This window comes from Thalassophryne amazonica, chromosome 6, assembly GCF_902500255.1.
Source record: "Thalassophryne amazonica chromosome 6, fThaAma1.1, whole genome shotgun sequence".
In the NCBI taxonomy this organism is placed as follows: domain Eukaryota; kingdom Metazoa; phylum Chordata; class Actinopteri; order Batrachoidiformes; family Batrachoididae; genus Thalassophryne; species Thalassophryne amazonica.
In genome coordinates this window covers 7,181,184-7,203,699 of record NC_047108.1, presented here as the reverse complement: position 1 = coordinate 7,203,699, position 22,516 = coordinate 7,181,184, and the positions used below count along the sequence as shown (strand labels likewise).

Genomic DNA, 22,516 nt, shown 5'->3' with positions numbered 1-22,516 from the left:
CTGTAGAAGTGATTGATTACAGACCCGCTGCAGGGTCTGCAAGCAACGTAAATCAATGATCATTTTCCCGATAAAACACCCTCAAAAACAACGGCTACTCTGAAGGACTGATAAGGGAATCGTTAAGCAAAAAGGCTATTGATATCAATGGATCGAATAATTTCTTAACGATTCTCGAAAAGAACCGGTTCTTGATACCCATCCCTTGCGCCACCCTGAAGGCTGGCAATCCCGGGGGGGGGGCCTCACAGTTTGAAAACCACTGCTGTAGATCGTTCGGGTCCTTCTGACTGTAACTAATCTGTTTCATACATGTAACAAATTTTGTCTCTTTCATACATATAACAGATTTCTATTATAATGGACAAAATTCACTGGTTCACCTGAATCTATTATATGCTTTTCTTACTGTGTGTATACATACACACACACATATATATATGACCATATCTTACTTTTGGGGGGTGGGGGCGGGGGGTGTTCTGTTTTTATTTTGTTTTCCTCTTGCTCTTTGCTCATTTTCAGGAGAATTGTGGTCTACACAAAGAAGGGACACACTCCTTGCAAACAAAACATACACTGCTGCTGACCAGCAGACTCTTCTATAAATTCAGAGCATTTTGCAAAAAGGCAACTCAACAAAATAACTTATCATCATACTTTTAAGGTCAGTTTTATGTAACGGTTGTCACACCAGGTCATGTTTTCAAGACCCTCCTTCCATAGAGTTTACTGCTGACAATCACAGGAAGTTTGTGACCGCAGTTAATTTGACATGCAGAGCCTGCGTATCACTGAATGGCAAAAAACTCTGTGTCCAAGAACCCTTAAATCATACTAAATTATGTTACATCAGACTGACTCCTCTTGTTGATGAGTCATGAAAGATAACTGTTTTTTTTGGATCAAGCAACAACAACAAAAAAGTAGAGGGGTGACATATTTGACTTAACCTCATACTTCCTGTGGTTTGACTACTGCACATGTGCACATCGTGATGATGGTGATGATGCTCAACTTATATGAAGTGCTGAAAACTGCAAATAGAATGATCCATGTGGATCTGGTGGGCAGAAATGTGTGCTTCCAATCCAGGGATTTCACTGGCAATTTACTAATGTCTTTCTCATTCAGGGATTATAATCTGTAATAATAATGTTTCTTTGGTTTGTCTCTGCATTGTTTGCTGTATTCATTTCTAATCTTTTCCTGTGATGCTGTGTGTTCGGTCTTCAGATGTAACAGCCATCATCTTTGTGGTGGCCAGTAGCAGTTACAACATGGTGATCAGAGAAGACAATCAGACCAACCGTCTGCAAGAGGCCCTCAACCTCTTCAAGAACATCTGGAATAACAGGTTCTCTCTGTCTGTCTCTATGTATTATTTCCAAATGTGCTCTCATCTGGGTTCCTTAAATTTTTTTTTTAATATAGAATTAATTGAAAACACACAAACCAACAAATCTCTGTTCCAGGAACACTCAGAGCAGAGAACCTTTCAGTAAACCAAATCAGCATTATCAGCGCTGCTCCAGTATGTGTGTGAGCTTTCCCTTAAAAGTTAAATCAGCTTTTTTAAGCAGCTGTAAAGCATCATGCCAGGTCCACGTTGTTGTATGGCCAGTTGAACACATGGGCTGCAAAATTGGAAAAAGCATATTTGGCCAGTATACTAGTGCAAACAAGGCACCGCACAATGCATTTGTGAGCCGCTGTGCATCCTACAGACTTTCTAAGGGTGTACCGATCTGGTATCGGCCTGATCCTGTATTCATTTACTCGTACTTGTAATCATAAAACTTCTCCAATACTACATGACCCAATAACCCTTTGCAGCAGCATGATGTCGACCTCTCAATGGGGGATTTTCACACACGTGCCATAATTTCCGGACTATAAGGCACGAATGTTTTCATACGTTTTGTTGAACACTGTGGCTTAAATAATGATGTGGCTAATTTATGGGTTTTTACAGGCTTTCATGTAATTTACTCAAAAGATGAAATAATCCATCAGTGCTGTCATTAATTGGCTGAAAGCTGTGGTCCTCATGCGGAGTAAATTCACACTCAGAGTAAATAATAAAGTCTTGCCTATTTCAGTGGAATTCATCATCACATGATCATGAAGAAAATTAATCCACATAAAGCCTCCTGAGTTTGGAAAACAACATCTGAAAATACATGGCTGAAAAAGTTCCTCCATGACACCTGCATTTTGTGCCAGTTCCTCCAACAGAACTCAGATATGGGTTTCAGCGGCGGAGATTGTCCATCAGGTTGGTGCGTTTCAGCACCTGATCTGGCTGTCCATGACGATCTGAGACTGGCTCGGTCCGCTACAGGTGTAATCCGTTTATTGGATGTCTGTGGTGCTGCATTCGAACCCTCCGTTCACCTCTACGAGCCCCACTTTTGCTCCAGAAGTTGAAAGTATCGCTGATCCTCATTAACAGCTCATTTACCATAGGCAATGGGCTGTTCTGTCTGAACGTGATGAAATTATCCCATGATCCACAAAGAAAAAATAAAATAATGCTAAAATTACTCCGTTTTGCCTCCATGTGTTGCAGAGATGCCACGCGACACCGTGTGCGCGCACGGCGTGCTCATCAGTGTTTACAAGTTCCACTTTAGGGGGAAAAACCATTCACGGATTGGATTTGTGTATGTTACTGGTATATATTTAATTAAAAGTTAAATAGCGTGGAGAGGGAAAGGTTGTTTAGCTCTGTCACACATTGTAGATAAAAACAGTCTCACAGCTGATCATGCAGAAAAGCTTCTTTTTATTGAAAAGATCTACCCCTCACATTAAAAAAAAAAGCCTTTTGTTCTCACAGACATAATTAAAGTTGTTCTGCTCCTGGTGTTGTATATTTTGTAGTGTTGAAGTCCACAGGTTACATTTCAAGTGAGATGTCTGGCAGTGTCATGTTTGTAAAGAAACACACGTTAATGTTAAAGCACAATTTCTTGTAGTCCAAAAATGAAGTTACATGATTTAAGTGAAATGTTTGTAAATAAAAACAAAGCTAATGATATTGGTAGCAGTCAATCAACTGATGAATAAAACATGTTCTCAAAGTCATCATGAAACTGGTATCATTAAGTATTCATATTGGTACTTGGTTTCGACGAGTACTCAAATATATGTACTCGTACTTGTACTCAGTCTGGTACAGTGCACCAGTTATCATTATGTACATACACTGCTCACCAACACAGATTTGTGAACAATACTGCTCTTTTGTGTACGTAGAAAATGTTTTAGATCTTTGAGTTCAGGGGCCTGTACTACGAAGCGGGTTTACTGGCTTATCAGGGTAACTTCGGGAGTAAGTTGATGACATGTGGAGTAACTTCCCGGCTAACCTGTACTACGAAAGGTGGATAGGTTTCCACCGAGGCATGCTGCCACGGCAACTTATGCCGTGCGGCAAACCTGCTCCGAGCAGGTTATGTTCCAGGATTAGCTTGAGGTTTTTGCTTAACCACTCCCTTTTTAAGTACCGTCCATCCACCTTCAATCACTCCGAAGACAATGCCGGCCTACCTGCATGATCCGTTTGATACTGGGCCACAAATTGTGAGGGGCTCTCTTTGCAGGGCGAGAGTTTTTAAAGACCGCCAGAATCCGCTGACATACCCGGACGATATTCTCTATGAAAGATATTGATTCTCAGCCGAGGGAATTCGTCATCTTTGTCAGCTGATCGGGCCAGATGTCTGTAACATCACCCATCGTACACTGTAAAAAAAGACTTGTTTTTACAGGAAAACATTGGCAGTTGTGGTTACCAGGGAATTGCTGTAAAAAATACAGCAGTTAAATGTACAAAAAAAGAGAGCTCTTGTTTGTAGATTTAATAGTTCTTTTAATGAGTCAGCCATGGTTCATTCACTGTAAATCCATATACATATTATGTCTGTAATGTTATCTACTGTGCTGCTGTATGTTTTACAGGAATTCCCCGGTAACCACAGCTGCCAGCGTTTTCCTGTAAAAACAAGTCATTTTTTACAGTGTATCAATGCTCCGACGATCGAGCAGATAATGTGCCTTGTGCCTATTTTGCCAGTGGACAATTTATGTATTCCATCGGTGATGCTGAACATCTGAGATTCGCAAGGTAGTACTTGCTCTATCTAAACTGTTGGATGCATTTGTCGTTTTCCCTGGCCATTTATCCGCAATGCAAATCAAAGAAAGGTTTTATGCAATTGCGGGTAATTACTAATATCAAAATAGGTCTAATGCATGTCCATTAATTAGGCGAAGTGGGCTTATAAACCTACCGTTCTGAAGGATGTTTTTATATTTCATCTTCACCTGCTGCCAGGTGCGTTTGGCACTACTATTGCATCTGACATATTGACAGGATTAGGAATAGCAATCATATAGTCAAGGTAGCCTATTTAGGAAACATTAAATTAACCTAACATTTATTAGTAGGCCTATGCCCACCTCTGAATCGTGTTGCATCTGGCCGTAATTAATGAAAGAGGGTCATTTTTTTTTACACATATTAGACATTCCACAGGTTAATCATCTCTAACAGATTTGGAGAACAATTGAATTGTTCTTACGCATTTACCAGATCAGCAATACGTTGCCAACAAGCCTGTCTTGCTTTATTGGCAGACGATGTGTTCGATTTCCCCCTTAACGTTAATTTAAATTCCTCGTAGCTCCGCATAATAATCGTGCATTCTTCTTTGGTAACGTAAGGTGACCGCGCCATCATTGAAAAATGGTGACGTGTGCTGCAACCTGCCCCTTTTATGTGAACACGCACATACTCCACTTAGGTTAACACAGGTTCAACAAATCAACATCTTATTCAGCGTCGTAGTACCGATTAACACCACTTGAGAAAACCAGGTTTTGTCAACCCCGGTTTAAGAGGTTGACCCTGGGTTACATCTGAGTAAGTTAACCCCGCTTCGTAGGCCCCAGCTCATGATAAATGGGAGCAAAAACAAAAGTGTTGAGGTTTATTTATGTTCAATGTATATACCAAGGGTCTTCAACTCCAGTCCTCGAGGGTCGGTGTCCTGCAACTTTTAGATGTTTCGCTGCTTCTGGAGAACTTGACTGCATACCGAGGAGGTAATTCAGCCATTTGTTCAGGTGTGTTGGAGCAAGGACACATCTAAAAGGTGCAGGACACCGGCCCTTGATGACTGGAGTTGAAGACCCCTGGTATATACGGTATATAATACTGGTATACAGAACAGAGACAGCATATCTAAAAACCTAGCAATGGACGGTCTCAATCTGTATACCTTGCGTGTTGCATGGTCATGCAGGTTTTGCTCATCTTTTGCTCAACTCGTTCATATCTAGAAACATGCAGGGGGCCTTTGTTTGTTGCCAGTGTCATGTTTTTCAACCGAGAGTTATAACAGATTGGGAATTGTCAGTTGACAGCTGTCAAATTCAGTAAAGACTTAAGGGCCTTTCACACTGCAAGCATTGAGTGCGTTAGATGCACCACGGATCACCCTAAAAACCATTATTTTCAATGAGACGCTTCGTGTTTTTGCGTCAGAAGCTGAGCTCATGCGATGCTCCACCGGGATTGCACATTGCCGCTTGTCGTCAAGCTGCTGCGGTCAAACCTCAACCCAGTCCAACTTTCATCACTGTGCGCTATGACGTAGCTTTGTGCTGTCCAGTAGAAACAAGACATCAGGCCAAAACACAGAAGACAACGTGTCACAGAAAAGCTCATTTGTACACAGCAGTTTTCTGAAGAAAATCCTTGCAAATGTTTTTTTTTACCTCAAAATTAATTTGATTACACTTACAAAAAACAAAACAAAAAAATCTTACACTAGAACACTTAATTAAAATAGTAAAAAATAAAAGATTCTTTATGAATCTTCATCTGGAAATTAAAAGCAGAGATTGAAATTAAAAGCAGGGATTGTTGCTGACAGGTTGCATTTATGACTCATGGCTGCAGGTGCACGTCAGCCTTCTCGGAGTTGTAGCTTTTACCGTGACTGCATCAAAATGAACAGTTTTCACTTAAAAATGGGTCACCATAACGCGACATCACACTTACAGTAGTGTTAAATGAAGTGAGGCAGACACCTGTTCTGTTGCTAATAATATGAATTTAAAGGGATAAGAAGTATTAATTCCATACTATGCCAGTATGCTAGCCATACGAAAGGGAGAATAAGTGCGTCTTAAGTCTGCACTTGAATGTTTCTACAGAATCTGACTTTTATTGATGCAGGGAGATCATTCCACAGAACAGGGGCATGATCAATTCAATCAATCAATTTTTTTTTTTATATAGCGCCAAATCACAACAAACAGTTGCCCCAAGGCGCTTTATATTGTAAGGCAAGGCCATACAATAATGATGTAAAACCCCAACGGTCAAAACGACCCCCTGTGAGCAAGCACTTGGCTACAGTGGGAAGGAAAAACTCCCTTTTAACAGGAAGAAACCTCCAGCAGAACCAGGCTCAGGGAGGGGCAGTCTTCTGCTGGGACTGGTTGGGGCTGAGGGAGAGAACCAGGAAAAAGACATGCTGTGGAGGGGAGCAGAGATCGATCACTAATGATTAAATGCAGAGTGGTGCATACAGAGCAAAAAGAGAAAGAAACAGTGCATCATGGGAACCCCCCAGCAGTCTACGTCTATAGCAGCATAACTAAGGGATGGTTCAGGGTCACCTGATCCAGCCCTAACTATAAGCTTTAGCAAAAAGGAAAGTTTTAAGCCTAATCTTAAAAGTAGAGAGGGTGTCTGTCTCCCTGATCTGAATTGGGAGCTGGTTCCACAGGAGAGGAGCCTGAAAGCTGAAGGCTCTGCCTCCCATTCTACTCTTACAAACCCTAGGAACTACAAGTAAGCATGCAGTCTGAGAGCGAAGCCCTCTATTGGGGTGCTATGGTACTACGAGGTCCCTAAGATAAGAAGGGACCTGATTATTCAAAACCTTATAAGTAAGAAGAAGAATTTTAAATTCTATTCTAGAATTAACAGGAAGCCAATGAAGAGAGGCCAATATGGGTGAGATATGCTCTCTCCTTCTAGTCCCCGTCAGCACTCTAGCTGCAGCATTTTGAATTAACTGAAGGCTTTTTAGGGAACTTTTAGGACAACCTGATAATAATGAATTACAATAGTCCAGCCTAGAGGAAATAAATGCATGAATTAGTTTTTCAGCATCACTCTGAGACAAGACCTTTCTGATTTTAGAGATATTGCGTAAATGCAAAAAAGCAGTCCTACATATTTGTTTAATATGCGCTTTGAATGACATATCCTGATCAAAAATGACTCCAAGATTTCTCACAGTATTACTAGAGGTCAGGGTAATGCCATCCAGAGTAAGAATCTGGTTAGACACCATGTTTCTAAGATTTGTGGGGCCAAGTACAATAACTTCAGTTTTATCTGAGTTTAAAAGCAGGAAATTAGAGGTCATCCATGTCTTTATGTCTGTAAGACAATCCTGCAGTTTAGCTAATTGGTGTGTGTCGTCTGGCTTCATGGATAGATAAAGCTGGGTATCATCTGCGTAACAATGAAAATTTAAGCAATACCGTCTAATAATACTGCCTAAGGGAAGCATATATAAAGTGAATAAAATTGGTCCTAGCACAGAACCTTGTGGAACTCCATAATTAACTTTAGTCTGTGAAGAAGATTCCCCATTTACATGAACAAATTGTAATCTATTAGACAAATATGATTCAAACCACCGCAGCGCAGTGCCTTTAATACCTATGGCATGCTCTAATCTCTGTAATAAAATTTTATGGTCAACAGTATCAAAAGCAGCACTGAGGTCTAACAGAACAAGCACAGAGATGAGTCCACTGTCCGAGGTCATAAGAAGATCATTTGTAACCTTCACTAATGCTGTTTCTGTACTATGATGAATTCTAAAACCTGACTGAAACTCTTCAAATAGACCATTCCTCTGCAGATGATCAGTTAGCTGTTTTACAACTACCCTTTCAAGAATTTTTGAGAGAAAAGGAAGGTTGGAGATTGGCCTATAATTAGCTAAGATAGCTGGGTCAAGTGATGGCTTTTTAAGTAATGGTTTAATTACTGCCACCTTAAAAGCCTGTGGTACATAGCCAACTAACAAAGATAGATTGATCATATTTAAGATCGAAGCATTAAATAATGGTAGGGCTTCCTTGAGCAGCCTGGTAGGAATGGGGTCTAATAAACATGTTGATGGTTTGGATGAAGTAACTAATGAAAATAACTCAGACAGAACAATCGGAGAGAAAGAGTCTAACCAAATACCGGCATCACTGAAAGCAGCCAAAGATATCGATACGTCTTTGGGATGGTTATGAGTAATTTTTTCTCTAATAGTTAAAATTTTGTTAGCAAAGAAAGTCATGAACTCATTACTAGTTAAAGTTAATGGAATACTCAGCTCAATAGAGCTCTGACTCTGTCAGCCTGGCTACAGTGCTGAAAAGAAACCTGGGGTTGTTCTTATTTTCTTCAATTAGTGATGAGTAGAAAGATGTCCTAGCTTTACGGAGGGCTTTTTTATAGAGCAACAGACTCTTTTTCCAGGCTAAGTGAAGATCTTCTAAATTAGTGAGACGCCATTTCCTCTCCAACTTACGGGTTATCTGCTTTAAGCTACGAGTTTGAGAGTTATACCATGGAGTCAGACACTTCTGATTTAAAGCTCTCTTTTTCAGAGGAGCTACAGCATCCAAAGCTGTCTTCAATGAGGATGTAAAACTATTGACGAGATACTCTATCTCCCTTACAGAGTTTAGGTAGCTATTCTGCACTGTGTTGTTATATGGCATTAGAGAACATAAAGAAGGAATCATATCCTTAAACCTAGTTACAGCGCTTTCTGAAAGACTTCTAGTGTAATGAAACTTATTCCCTACTGCTGGGTAGTCCATCAGAGTAAATGTAAATGTTATTAAAAAATGATCAGACAGAAGGGAGTTTTCAGGGAATACTGTTAAGTCTTCTATTTCCATACCATAAGTCAGAACAAGATCTAAGATATGATTAAAGTGGTGGGTGGACTCATTTACTTTTTGAGCAAAGCCAATAGAGTCTAATAATAGATTAAATGCAGTGTTGAGGCTGTCATTCTCAGCATCTGTGTGGATGTTAAAATCGCCCACTATAATTATCTTATCTGAGCTAAGCACTAAGTCAGACAAAAGGTCTGAAAATTCACAGAGAAACTCACAGTAACGACCAGGTGGACGATAGATAATAACAAATAAAACTGGTTTTTGGGACTTCCAATTTGGATGGACAAGACTAAGAGACAAGCTTTCAAATGAATTAAAGCTCTGTCTGGGTTTTTGATTAATTAATAAGCTGGAATGGAAGATTGCTGCTAATCCACCGCCCCGGCCCGTGCTACGAGCATTCTGACAGTTAGTGTGACTCGGGGGTGTTGACTCATTTAAACTAACATATTCATCCTGCTGTAACCAGGTTTCTGTTAGGCAGAATAAATCAATATGTTGATCAATTATTATATCATTTACCAACAGGGACTTAGAAGAGAGAGACCTAATGTTTAATAGACCACATTTAACTGTTTTAGTCTGTGGTGCAGTAGAAGGTGCTATATTATTTTTTCTTTTTGAATTTTTATGCTTAAATAGATTTTTGCTGGTTATTGGTAGTCTGGGAGCAGGCACCGTCTCTACGGGGATGGGGTAATGAGGGGATGGCAGGGGGAGTGAAGCTGCAGAGAGGTGTGTAAGACTACAACTCTGCTTCCTGGTCCCAACCCTGGATAGTCACGGTTTGGAGGATTTAAGAAAATTAGCCAGATTTCTAGAAATGAGAGCTGCTCCATCCAAAGTGGGATGGATGCCGTCTCTCCTAACAAGACCAGGTTTTCCCCAGAAGCTTTGCCAATTATCTATGAAGCCCACCTCATTTTTTGGACACCACTCAGACAGCCAGCAATTCAAGGAGAACATGCGGCTAAACATGTCACTCCCGGTCTGATTGGGGAGGGGCCCAGAGAAAACTACAGAGTCCGACATTGTTTTTGCAAAGTTACACACCGATTTAATGTTAATTTTAGTGACCTCCGATTGGCGTAACCGGGTGTCATTACTGCCGACGTGAATTACAATCTTACCAAATTTACGCTTAGCCTTAACCAGCAGTTTCAAATGATAAGAGAAAGCTCTGTGACCCGCAGACTTTTTATTCACCCTAGGGACACAAAGTAGCCCTGCACCCTGAGAATACAGAGCCCAGGCTGGTACGTAAGGTTTAATTAGGTCAGCTAAGTAGGGAGGTTAAATATTGGGCTATGTACCTTGTAAGAGTTTGACTTAGACGTCAGCTTCACAAATGTTTGACGAACAAACTAGCACGTAAAGAGAAATAATGTTTGAAATAGTTAGCTGGTTCTAGGTAGGCTACACAGTGTGCTCAGCACTATCTGGCCTGTTTTCTTTTGTCTGTAAGTGTCACACTAGTAGGAGTTACCGATGGCTGACGCCATTATAGTGATATGAAATTTTTAATTTGCTGCCCCCTTTTATTTTCCATAAATTAAAGGGGTGGCAATCAAAAAATATGAAGTGGACACTAGCAGTAGTTGGGTTTCCTACAAGAGTTTATCAGTTATTTTCTGAATGTCAACACAAAAATGATTACAAAAAAAGGCTGTGTTTCCATTGAGCGCCTGAATGCCACTGCTGGATTTTGTCATCTCATGAGAACCATCGTTGCAAAACCCATAATGACTGATCAGTAAGTTCCACTAACTATTGACATTTCCTTTGTCTTTTTGTTGTTCTATCCAGTGTTGCCATAATGTCAGCTCTAAATGTTTAACACGCTATCCCTCTCTTACTTTGTCCACATGTACTGTGCCATGTATTTTAGAATGTCATCTGAGATGTAATAGTGGACAAAGTATTCCCCCCCCCCCCGTATGGAACACCAGGAGCTATAGCGTTCATCATGTCCACTGTCCGTCCGTTTTTGCTTGTTAGTGTGATATCTCAAGAACCAATTAGCCAGTTTCATTCATATTTATCATGAGGGTGCACCCAGCTGTAAATGTGTGTCGGACTGGCGTGGAATCTGGAGATGAGCACTGGTACAAACGGGCCTCAGAGTTTATAAAAGACTTATTTTTTCCTGAAAAACAAACACGTTTTCTCAAAATACCCGTGTCTCCATTACGCATATTTTCAGTTTACTCAACTTACTTCAAAATGTGTAATTTAGAGGGTAATGGAAACTTGCCTAACGACAATAACTGTGATAGTGAAAAATGCTGACAGAGATGGTGTCCGCAACGAGGATTTTAACAAAAAATAAAAAAGAGCTCATGCTTGACAGAGGAGATAATCAGAATGACGGCAGACATCATACAAATATACAGTTTTATCAGTTACTAAGTATATTGACAAGAGGTGTTACATGAATGTACATGCAGTGTGTTGTGAAAGATAAAAAGAGATGCGTGATGATGTGTATGATTAAGTGCTGTGGCATCTCACTGTGACCAGTCCACAGCACATCTGGGCAATAGTCACACTGTTTAATGAGCATTTTGTAGATGCATTATCTTGGCAAAAGGTAAAGTGCTCACTAACAAATTTATGAAATTTGAGAGAAATTGCATCAAAGACAGTTTAGCTGTTTTGCTTCAATGCATGAAAAATACAAACAAAAACAAAAGTGTGCATTTATACTAGTTTAGCTGTGAAGAGACATTGAAGGAATGCGACTGTCATCTGTGTAGCCAGTCGTGTCTTAACAACCTAAAATGTATCAGAATAGCTTCCTGTTTCACAGCTTCATATGCAGTCATTTCATCATTGCTCAGAGAAACAATTCTTTGATCAGTGTTTTGTCTTCTGCAGGTGGCTGCGGACCATTTCGGTCATCTTGTTCCTAAATAAACAGGACCTGCTGGCATTGAAAGTGCTGGCAGGGAAGTCCAAAATTGAGGAATATTTTCCTGAATTTGCTCGCTACACCACACCCGACGATGGTGAGGAGTCACACGATGCACAAATCTGCAATCTGTATATCCTTCTTGGGAAAAGTGTCCAGTTTTAATTTCCCTTTTCTTTTCATTTTTGTTTTTCCTTTGACAAACTCTACATACCTCAGTTCCTAGCAAGTTCCCATTTTTAAAGGTAATCTCATCTTGACAAAGTAGGGTGCACAACCAGATGTACTAAATTGTCTCAAACAGTCCCAGCTGGAAGCAGGCGTCTGGAAAACACCAAGATGTCCCAGTTTCTACCACCTGTTCCAAATATGTCCCAGTTAAAAAAAAAATAAATAAATAAAAATCCTGAAGTTTATTCAACATGGGGAAATTCTATTGCTTTGAATTACAGTAAGTGTTTAGTATATTTTTATGTGTCAGCAAATCAACACAGAGCCTCATTTGTGAAACATTTGTGTCCACTGATGTGACTGTATGCAGCACAGATCTATTCTGTTTGCAGAAACAAAACAAATAAATCACAACTGACATCAGATAATGCCTCGTAACATATGCTCCATGTTCACATTTTCAACATTTTTATGTCTGTTTCAGATGAAGCATTTTCGTATTATATTCAGGTATTTATGAGCAGATGTGGCAGAGATTATAACTGTTATGAGCCATGTCATTGGCCCTGTGGAATAAAAATGAGATGTCATTCAAAAAACACTGACCCGTCTAGGAAAAAAAATAAAAAGCATCTTTAAAGGCAAGTGTAGTTTGGGTTTTAGCCACAAGAGGTCACCAGTGTCTGAGTGATGTGGAACTTGACTCTTCAGAGGGTAAATACTCACAAATGCCAAAACTGTTTTAGTATTTGTGATATTTTTAATTTACTTTTTTGGAAAACACATTTACTGTGCTTACTTCTTATGCATTTAAAAATGCTATAACCATTTTTGATATAGTAATATTTGATTCCATCATTGTATTTGTTAATCACACTGTTAAAGATTGTGTCTTAAGAGAACATCTGTCTCTTCTTCTGCAGCCACACCAGAACCTGGAGAACATCCACGTGTTACAAGAGCAAAATACTTCATACGAGATGAATTTCTAGTAAGTAGGGGGGCTTGCTGTATATTTTGTTTTACCTGCTGTGTGTGTGTGTGTGTGTGTGTGTGTGTGTGTGTGTGTGTGTGTGTGTGTGTGTGTGTGTGTGTGTGTGTGTGTGTGTGTGTGTGTGTGTGTGTGTGTGTTTAATAGAGAGACAGATGATTGTGTGTATTTGTCTTTTTTATTCTTATTATTTTAAAGGTAAGGAATAAACACACTGTGGACTCTGCAGACACACCAGCTATTTAGGGTTTTACAGCTGAAACAAAACTAATTAAATCACTTTCAGTTGGCAAAAAAAAAAAAAATGGACAATTTTGACAAATGTATAAATATAACAGTCTGCTGATTTATTTATTTATTGACTCACATGTAATGCAGTGTGAGTCTGTGTAATGAATGAGCCGTCTGTTGTCGTCGTCGTTGTTGTTGTCATGGATCCTATATCAAAAATTTTTTCCAGACACAATAGTTTCACTAAATATGGACAGACATTCCATATTAGACAGCATCTTTTGTCTGGATGATTACTGGATGATGTATTGTTCTTATCCTATACCCATGCGTATTTTTGGGGTAAAAACCTGGTTTTTGACACACAACAAAAAACTTTGACATTGGCTATAACTTTAATACTTTATACAATTATGGACTTTTGATGAGGTGTACCTGTGCAGACCTGGTCAGGATAGCCTTCTGTAGCTGCTTTATTATATGGTAAACAAGAAAATTGGGAGTTTGTCAAACATAGTAAAACTGAAAAATCAATCTTAAGTTTCAACTCTTTATTATTGCTGTCATACTGCACCAACTGACATCCCATCAATCGACTGGAGATGCCTGTTACGTCCGTGACGAAGAGTCATCAGGTTTGTTTTCTTAAAAAGTTCGCCATTCGCCTGTCTGGCTTCCACGTAAAATCGTCCAAGTACTCCGTCAAGCTGTTTCTGTCATAAGTTTCAAAGTTGGGCGCATGTCCCTTTTCAGTGACGTACTTGTGAAACAGTTTGGCTGCTGACTGTGTATTTCTGCGGGTGTTCTTCGCATCTTTTTCGTGTAAAATTCGTTTTAAGTCAGTGTCACTAGCAGACGCAAACCTGTCTTCTGCCATCTTGTCAACAAACTGACAGCCAAAGTAGACGTTGTATTGCGTTATCTGATTGGTCGTTATCAATAGAAGGCATTGCTCGATTAGCTAGAGCTATGCTGCACGCGAGGTGTACTCATTTCATGCCGGGCCAGCGTAGAGTTGCGTAATGCGGCGTACTGACTATGCCAAGTTTATGCAGTGCTACGTAGCAATATGCTGAGGGATACAAAGTGGCCCACAAAATGGACGCAAAAAATTAAATGTTTAATTTTTTTGCCAACTTTCTGCGTACAGCACTGGGCGCAGTGCTCTACATAAGTCTATGCAACACTCTGCTACTGTATGTAAGTCTACACAACACTGCACTACTGTACACCATGCCTCCACAGTTGTACGAAACCCTACGCCACTCCGGCGAAAAATCCTTTAGGTTTTTTTTACCAGTACATACGTGCATTACTAGATTTTATTCATCCCTCTGGACTCTGCTGAACTTTGCTGGCAGTGAAGCTTCAAAACCACAGAAGAACAAGAAGCTGGTCAAGCATTACCCCGTGCGTAACTTACGCAGCCATTCCTGCGTACTAGATACGCAGCACAGTGCAACTCTATGCAGATCTAGTGTGAAAGGGGCTCAAGCTGCTTTTAGACCTTGTATCAGTGGTTCCCAGAGTGTGGGCAGCAGCCCTCCAGTGGACCATAAAGGTACTGCAGGCAGGCCAGGAGACATTATTTTAAAAAAGTGTTTAAGTATGTATACAATATATACCTAGTTAACTTGCGCGAGTTGGAGTCCACAAAATCGGACTGCAAGTTATCTGAAACTGAGGTTGACTAAAAAAACTTAAAATCAGCTTACTGTACCATATTACAGTAGTTTTGACCATTTGAAGTGTGGTTCCTTCCAGGATGGTGATGGTTTTGTCACCTGGATTGAGTTTGGGATCTTTTTCTGCACGTCAGTGATGAGGGCTTCATCAGTGCGGACAGTTCTGGATGATTCAAAGTGTTTGGATGTGACTCTTTAGATCCTTATTGCCGGTTCAGATTTGGCTGGAATTTACACACCTGCCTGACACTCGTGCCTGTTGGGCAGTAAGGCAGTAAAGATTTAAGGGTGATTCTTAGACTACAGGCACTTATGTCCTTTGATCATATTGTATGAAAAACAGAAAAAAGGGGAAATTTCACACTTTTATAGTTATCTTTACAATGAAAGCGTGTTAAGAAATTTGTTCCAGTAGTCTATGGTGACTTTTTCACCTTTTTTCAGCATCATTATATGCAAATATGCATATTTCTTATATATAATATATCTTATATATGCGCTGGTCTTTCATTAAAAAAATCTCCTTTAACAGTGGAATATCTGGATAAAATGCTGAAACTGACTTCTTCTGAAACTTCTCTGTTCTCTCACGACGTCCTGGATCAATAGAGCCTGAAATGTGGAAGTTTTCGGCTTGAAACAGGCTGACAACGGCGCCTGAGAGTGCTGCGCGACGTCTCGCACCGTGGGAAGTCCTAAAAGCGACAGTATCACCTCAAAATCTCTCATCAGCCGTTAAAATTTTCACCAAAAACCAGCTTAATTTTTCGAACCGTGTCCACTTCGATGTGTCTCACAGGTTTAGAAAAAATTTTGATCAAACAAAGCGCCAGTCTCTCAGCAACTTCTCAGACAAAGGAATTCCGACGAGGGGCTGGACGACTCCTCCCACAAGGAATGCTCACAGGCGAATGACGTCACCGACAGGCGTGGAAAAACTCGCGCATGAGGGTTCAAGCATGTCTGACATAAAAACATATGAATGAAATCCATATAGTTTTTGAAAAAAATAAAAAGGACCTATACTTTATTGACAGCCCTCGTATAATATGTATTTTACAGTCTATAAGTCGCACCAAGATTTGTTGCATCTGTCAAAAGATGCAACATCAAGAGGAAAAAAAAAACATACGTCACATTGGAATATGTCACATTTATTTTTGAAATGTGCTACTGCTTCATGCATTAAAAACAAAATGAATTTCAATGACATTATTTATTTATAATGCAAACACTGCATTTGTCAGCAGAGGCTAATGAGCTAATTGTTATTGTACCAGGCACAGAATGTGAGAAAACTGCTTCTTTTGGCCAACGTGGCCAATATGCAACGTGCAATGAAATTCAGTGTTTGAGAATTCTGTGGCTCGTTTATTTGTAAATGATAACATTTGTAATAAATCATAGAATCACCTTAGCTGAATTGCGAATTAGCTAGAATTGTGTAAAAAAAAAAAGAAAAAAGTGAATTCAATCCAGTTTTCAAATCAATCAATCAATTTTTTTATATAGCGCCAAATCACAACAAACAGTTGCCCCAAGGCGCTTTATATTGTAAGGCAAGGCCATACAATAATTATGTAAAACCCCAACGGTCAAAACGACCCCCTGTGAGCAAGCACTTGGCTACAGTGGGAAGGAAAAACTCCCTTTTAACAGGAAGAAACCTCCAGCAGAACCAGGCTCAGGGAGGGGCAGTCTTCTGCTGGGACTGGTTGGGGCTGAGGGAGAGAACCAGGAAAAAGACATGCTGTGGAGGGGAGCAGAGATCGATCACTAATGATTAAATGCAGAGTGGTGCATACAGAGCAAAAAGAGAAAGAAACAGTGCATCATGGGAACCCCCCAGCAGTCTACGTCTATAGCAGGATAACTAAGGGATGGTTCAGGGTCACCTGATCCAGCCCTAACTATAAGCTTTAGCAAAAAGGAAAGTTTTAAGCCTAATCTTAAAAGTAGAGAGGGTGTCTGTCTCCCTGATCTGAATTGGGAGCTGGTTCCACAGGAGAGGAGCCTGAAAGCTGAAGGCTCTGCCTCCCATTCTACTCTTACAAACCCTAGGAACTACAAGTAAGCCTGCAGTCTGAGAGCGAAGCGCTCTATTGGGGTGATATGGTACTACGAGGTCCCTAAGATAAGATGGGACCTGATTATTCAAAACCTTATAAGTAAGAAGAAGAATTTTAAATTCTATTCTAGAATTAACAGGAAGCCAATGAAGAGAGGCCAATATGGGTGAGATATGCTCTCTCCTTCTAGTCCCCGTCAGTACTCTAGCTGCAGCATTTTGAATTAACTGAAGGCTTTTTAGGGAACTTTTAGGACAACCTGATGATAATGAATTACAATAGTCCAGCCTAGAGGAAATAAATGCATGAATTAGTTTTTCAGCATCACTCTGAGACAAGACCTTTCTGATTTTAGAGATATTGCGTAAATGCAAAAAAGCAGTCCTACATATTTGTTTAATATGCGCTTTGAATGACATATCCTGATCAAAAATGACTCCAAGATTTCTCACAGTATTACTAGAGGTCAGGGTAATGCCATCCACAGTAAGGATCTGGTTAGACACCATGTTTCTAAGATTTGTGGGGCCAAGTACAATAACTTCAGTTTTATCTGAGTTTAAAAGCAGGAAATTAGAGGTCATCCATGTCTTTATGTCTGTAAGACAATCCTGCAGTTTAGCTAATTGGTGTGTGTCCTCTGGCTTCATGGATAGATAAAGCTGGGTATCATCTGCGTAACAATGAAAATTTAAGCAATACCGTCTAATAATACTGCCTAAGGGAAGCATGTATAAAGTGAATAAAATTGGTCCTAGCACAGAACCTTGTGGAACTCCATAATTAACTTTAGTCTGTGAAGAAGATTCCCCATTTACATGAACAAATTGTAATCTATTAGACAAATATGATTCAAACCACTGCAGCGCAGTGCCTTTAATACCTATGGCATGCTCTAATCTCTGTAATAAAATTTTATGGTCAACAGTATCAAAAGCAGCACTGAGGTCTAACAGAACAAGTACAGAGATGAGTCCACTGTCCGAGGCCATAAGAAGATCATTTGTAACCTTCACTAATGCTGTTTCTGTACTATGATGAATTCTAAAACCTGACTGAAACTCTTCAAATAGACCATTCCTCTGCAGATGATCAGTTAGCTGTTTTACAACTACCCTTTCAAGAATTTTTGAGAGAAAAGGAAGGTTGGAGATTGGCCTATAATTAGCTAAGATAGCTGGGTCAAGTGATGGCTTTTTAAGTAATGGTTTAATTACTGCCACCTTAAAAGCCTGTGGTACATAGCCAACTAACAAAGATAGATTGATCATATTTAAGATCGAAGCATTAAATAATGGTAGGGCTTCCTTGAGCAGCCTGGTAGGAATGGGGTCTAATAAACATGTTGATGGTTTGGATGAAGTAACTAATGAAAATAACTCAGACAGAACAATCGGAGAGAAAGAGTCTAACCAAATACAGGCATCACTGAAAGCAGCCAAAGATAACGATACGTCTTTTTCAGTGTCACTATTCAAAGCTTCACACTTTGGGTGTAGTTTCACTCCTTGTCAATGACATGAGTGACATTTCTACAGCGTTTCCCATCTTTCTGTTTTCTGTTCATGTACAGCGGATCAGCACAGCAAGCGGAGACGGGCGGCATTACTGTTACCCCCACTTCACCTGTGCCGTGGACACAGAAAACATCCGCCGTGTCTTCAACGACTGTCGAGACATCATCCAGCGGATGCACCTCCGGCAGTACGAGTTGTTGTGATGCAGAGGAACGGTGTTTAGGCCAAAAACACAAAGAAGATTGGACTATTTAAAAAAACAAAAAAAAAAACACCACCAACAACAACAAAACTGAATCCTGAGTCTCTGAACTTTTGTCTTCTGAAGACATGTCTCAGCTCTTGTGAAGAAACAGAAATCTGGGGGCCAAAATGACAACACACTCTTACTTAGAGAAAACTCTGAACTTCTCCTAATGCATCCTCCTGAACTGCACTGGTGGAAGGGTTCGATCCGTGAACAGTCTCTTCAGCCATGGCCCTGACACGAGTGTTGTCCCACACGTTGACTCTGCTTTTACAAAAAAAAAAGAAAGAAAACCCCTCTGAATTTGTGTCTGACCCGAGTGGTCCAGGCCAGGCTCTTTTTTTTTTTCCTTGTCTGCTTGAGCTGCGGTTGAGATGCAAGATAAAAAGTGACAGAGCCACTGCTAAAATTCTGCAGGTGGACAGTGAAGCCTGGCTGAATGCAGTATCTAACTACAAACCTTGAAACGCTGCACAAGTGCTGTGCGAGCGTGTGGACACGTGCCACCCATCTCTCCCATTTTACACAGACACACGCTTTTCACTGGACTTCACCGCTGCCGGGACGCAGAGACCGCAAACATATTAATGTGTCCGGTGCATCGGCCCAAGACTGAGCAGCAGGTTGAGGTCAGCAGCTGCATGTTCCGGTGACACCACACAGACAGACAGCGCGGCGTTGGCGCGTCACACTATGGGGTCAAGTCCCGTGTTGGACTTCAGAGGTATTTGAGAAGAACAAGGACGACGTTGATGCTGGACTTCTTCACGGGCTTGTTTTGCCACTTGACTTTGCCTTGATGGCGATGAAGCATAACATTAGGAGGCTATAATTCATAAAGAAAAAAAAATAAAAAGCCAACGTCTCTGGAACTTAAACGGGTGACACGAAGCGTCCGTCTTCAGTACAGAACCATATAAATTAAAGAGAATTCTCGCCATGGTTGACCCTGTTTTACCGTCTCCACAGCTGTTTTCGTCTGTGTAGACTTTGTGCCATTGTGCTCTGTGCGCTCTTTTCTTTCTCTTACTCTACCATTCACTCCTTTTTTGTGCCGGCATTCTCATTTTATTTTCTCTCCTCCTTCACACCTTCACTGGCAGTATCTGTTTAAGGGCAAATTAGATATTATTATCCAGCAATTTAAAGATGAAAGACAACAAATGGGACAGGTTCTTTTTTTTTCTTCTTTTTTTTTTTAATCTCATGGCCACGCCTCCCTTCATCTTTCCTCCCCGGCCTCCTGCTCCTTTGTATGTCCGTCTTTACTTTACTGCTGAATTATTATTCTTGTACAGACTGTAAAATGTATTATTTTGTACAACTTTACTGAAGAAAAAACTTTTAGAAGATCCCTGTGCCTTGATCACGACTGTACGTGTGTAATGAGCTAAAGTGGGTGTCATACTGCGCTGTATAGCTTGGCCAATCCCCTTCCTACCTCCCTCACATCATCTCGCCATCTTTGTCACTCTCGCTTTTCTCGCCCTGTTCTCGCACAGCCGGAGGACAACCATGCACAGCTTTTGTACTTTTATTTCTAACACCCACCCACCCCCGTCCCATTTTCTCTTTGATTTAAATGTCTATTTTTGAATCCATACACCCCAAAAAGATATATGAAATATATATGGGTTTGAAAAAAAGTATTTTATTAGAATGAAATGAACCTTACGAAATTGTACACTTGATAGTGTGCATATTGCTATAACTTAAATCCGTTCAACTGACATTGTGTTCAGGTTTCTTTCATTTTCATTGACATTTTGATGGGTTAAAGAGAAGTGTTTACTTTTTGATTTCCTTCAAACTTTTTTTGCTTTAAAGTAAAGGTGATGAGAAATACTCAAATGCAAAACATCACTTGTTTCTATACAAATTCATTTCTTTTGCTAATGAAATACAAAATATGATATAAAAATAAATATGTGATGAGGGAGGGGTCATCCTTCTTGGTGTTGCAGTGCAGAAGCAGCCTGTACAGTATTAGCATAGTTTATTTCAGTGCGTTTGTCTTCATCTTATGTGCACATCTGACCTAGTTTTTTGTTTTTTACAGGAGTTCTAAAAATAAAGGGTTTTTTGGGGGGGGGGGGGGTGCCTACATCAACAAATTTGACATTACATAAAAACAGGCAGTCCCACTCTAAGTCCAATTTTTATTAAAATATTTTTTAATTTGCACTTTTTTTTTTCCTTAAATTAGCATCAGCAGGAAGAGTGTTAATCACTGTAAAAGGAAATGGAGTTTCCTGTTGGTTGTCAGACCCCCGTCACACATGGTACGAATGCACACGAAGCACACCGACTGGAGTCAAAACTACAAAAATGACAATAATTAAGACGCAGTCAGGAGGGACAGACAATTGGACAGCCGTGTACAACTGCCTGACAACCATGTGGAATGTGGGCAGGTCCACTCCGGACTGAGTCTTGTACGTCCGCAGCCCAAACATTGTTGGACAACAGTACAAAGACACAGACTGTTGTCAGATTGCACCAGAATCATAAAGTGCCCAGACTGCCAGACGGATGTGCTCGAGTGCTGTCACTCACTCACTGATTTGCTCGTCCACTCTCTCCCTCGTGCACACTGACATCTGAGCAGGACATTGCGCTGGCGGGATGGACATGTGTCTCCTATACATGATGGACTGTCAGCACTGTGCTCACAGACACAGCACAGCGATGTGATAAGCACACAGATTACATAGAGGAGCTGTGCACTGTGCTGTCCGATTGGATCATCGGCACACCGTGGGAAAGCGCTTGACATGGGATATTTTTCTGCAGGGGTGGACAAAGCATTTGTGAGCCGAAGTTGTCAGCACACAGCGCAGCCAGGCGAGAGAGACTTCATCACAAGCTGTAGCCCCTGACACACACCTGGGGCTGCACCGGAGGTGAGTTTACATTTGCTTATGGTGTCATGGGCTGGCAAAACAGTTCCCCCATCATTCCTCCAACAGTGTTTGATAGTGAACATGTCATAATATCTGTGCTACGGGGTGACATCGCATTCAGCTGAATTGCAAGCACCTCGCCAAGCCTCTGACGCGCACAATGACACATTGGCTTGCAGTGACATATGGCGCTTATTGTTTGACTGCAATGTTCACGTCCACATGGTGGATGCATGCCGCTTACATGTTGCATATCGACATTTCCTTTGCGCTCCCTGAACGGGATCCAGTGGAGGTGCACATATGTGGCACAAGTGGGACATGCCGGCAAGATTTGATATGTCCATTCCATTTCGGTGTTCCCCCGACCGTGATCAGATTGTTCCGAATGCCATAATGGCATCATACAAATACGTAGATTGCAGTGAGTTTGCGCTCAGACTGCACATAGACTGCCATTCGATGGGTGTCCCACCTGGATTGTGCCAGGAGTGTTTTGGACATGTGGAAAACTGTCAAGGCAGCTGCACGAATGGGCCCGGCTGTGTCAACTGCTCCGAGACAGCTGTCAGACTTTTTCAGATTGCACCTCGATACTTTTCAAATGTGGGTTGATTCTTCGTTCGAACGCCATTCGGTCTCATTCCTGCTTTGTGTGACGGGGGTTTAAGTTATTTCCTCTTCAGACAGTATTTTTTTGGGACTGAAGATTGTAAAGTGGAATTCTCATGGAAAAATAAAATAAAACTCTGCTTTGAAGGTTGGCCATGCTCAGGTCTGTAAGTATT

General features: G+C 40.7%; 1 protein-coding gene across 1 annotated transcript in view; it reads left to right on the top strand.

Moving 5' to 3' along the window:
- The window catches only part of gnas (GNAS complex locus), a 157,861-nt gene extending 137,099 nt beyond the window's left edge, over positions 1–20,762 (top strand). The window contains exons 9-12 of the mRNA XM_034171724.1: positions 1,237–1,357; positions 11,881–12,011; positions 13,009–13,076; positions 18,635–20,762. Of these exons, the coding sequence (XP_034027615.1) occupies positions 1,237–1,357; positions 11,881–12,011; positions 13,009–13,076; positions 18,635–18,781 (467 nt within the window). The 3' untranslated portion in view covers positions 18,782–20,762. The remainder of the gene's footprint in view (positions 1–1,236; positions 1,358–11,880; positions 12,012–13,008; positions 13,077–18,634) is intronic.
- The last annotated feature ends 1,754 nt before the right edge of the window (positions 20,763–22,516 follow it).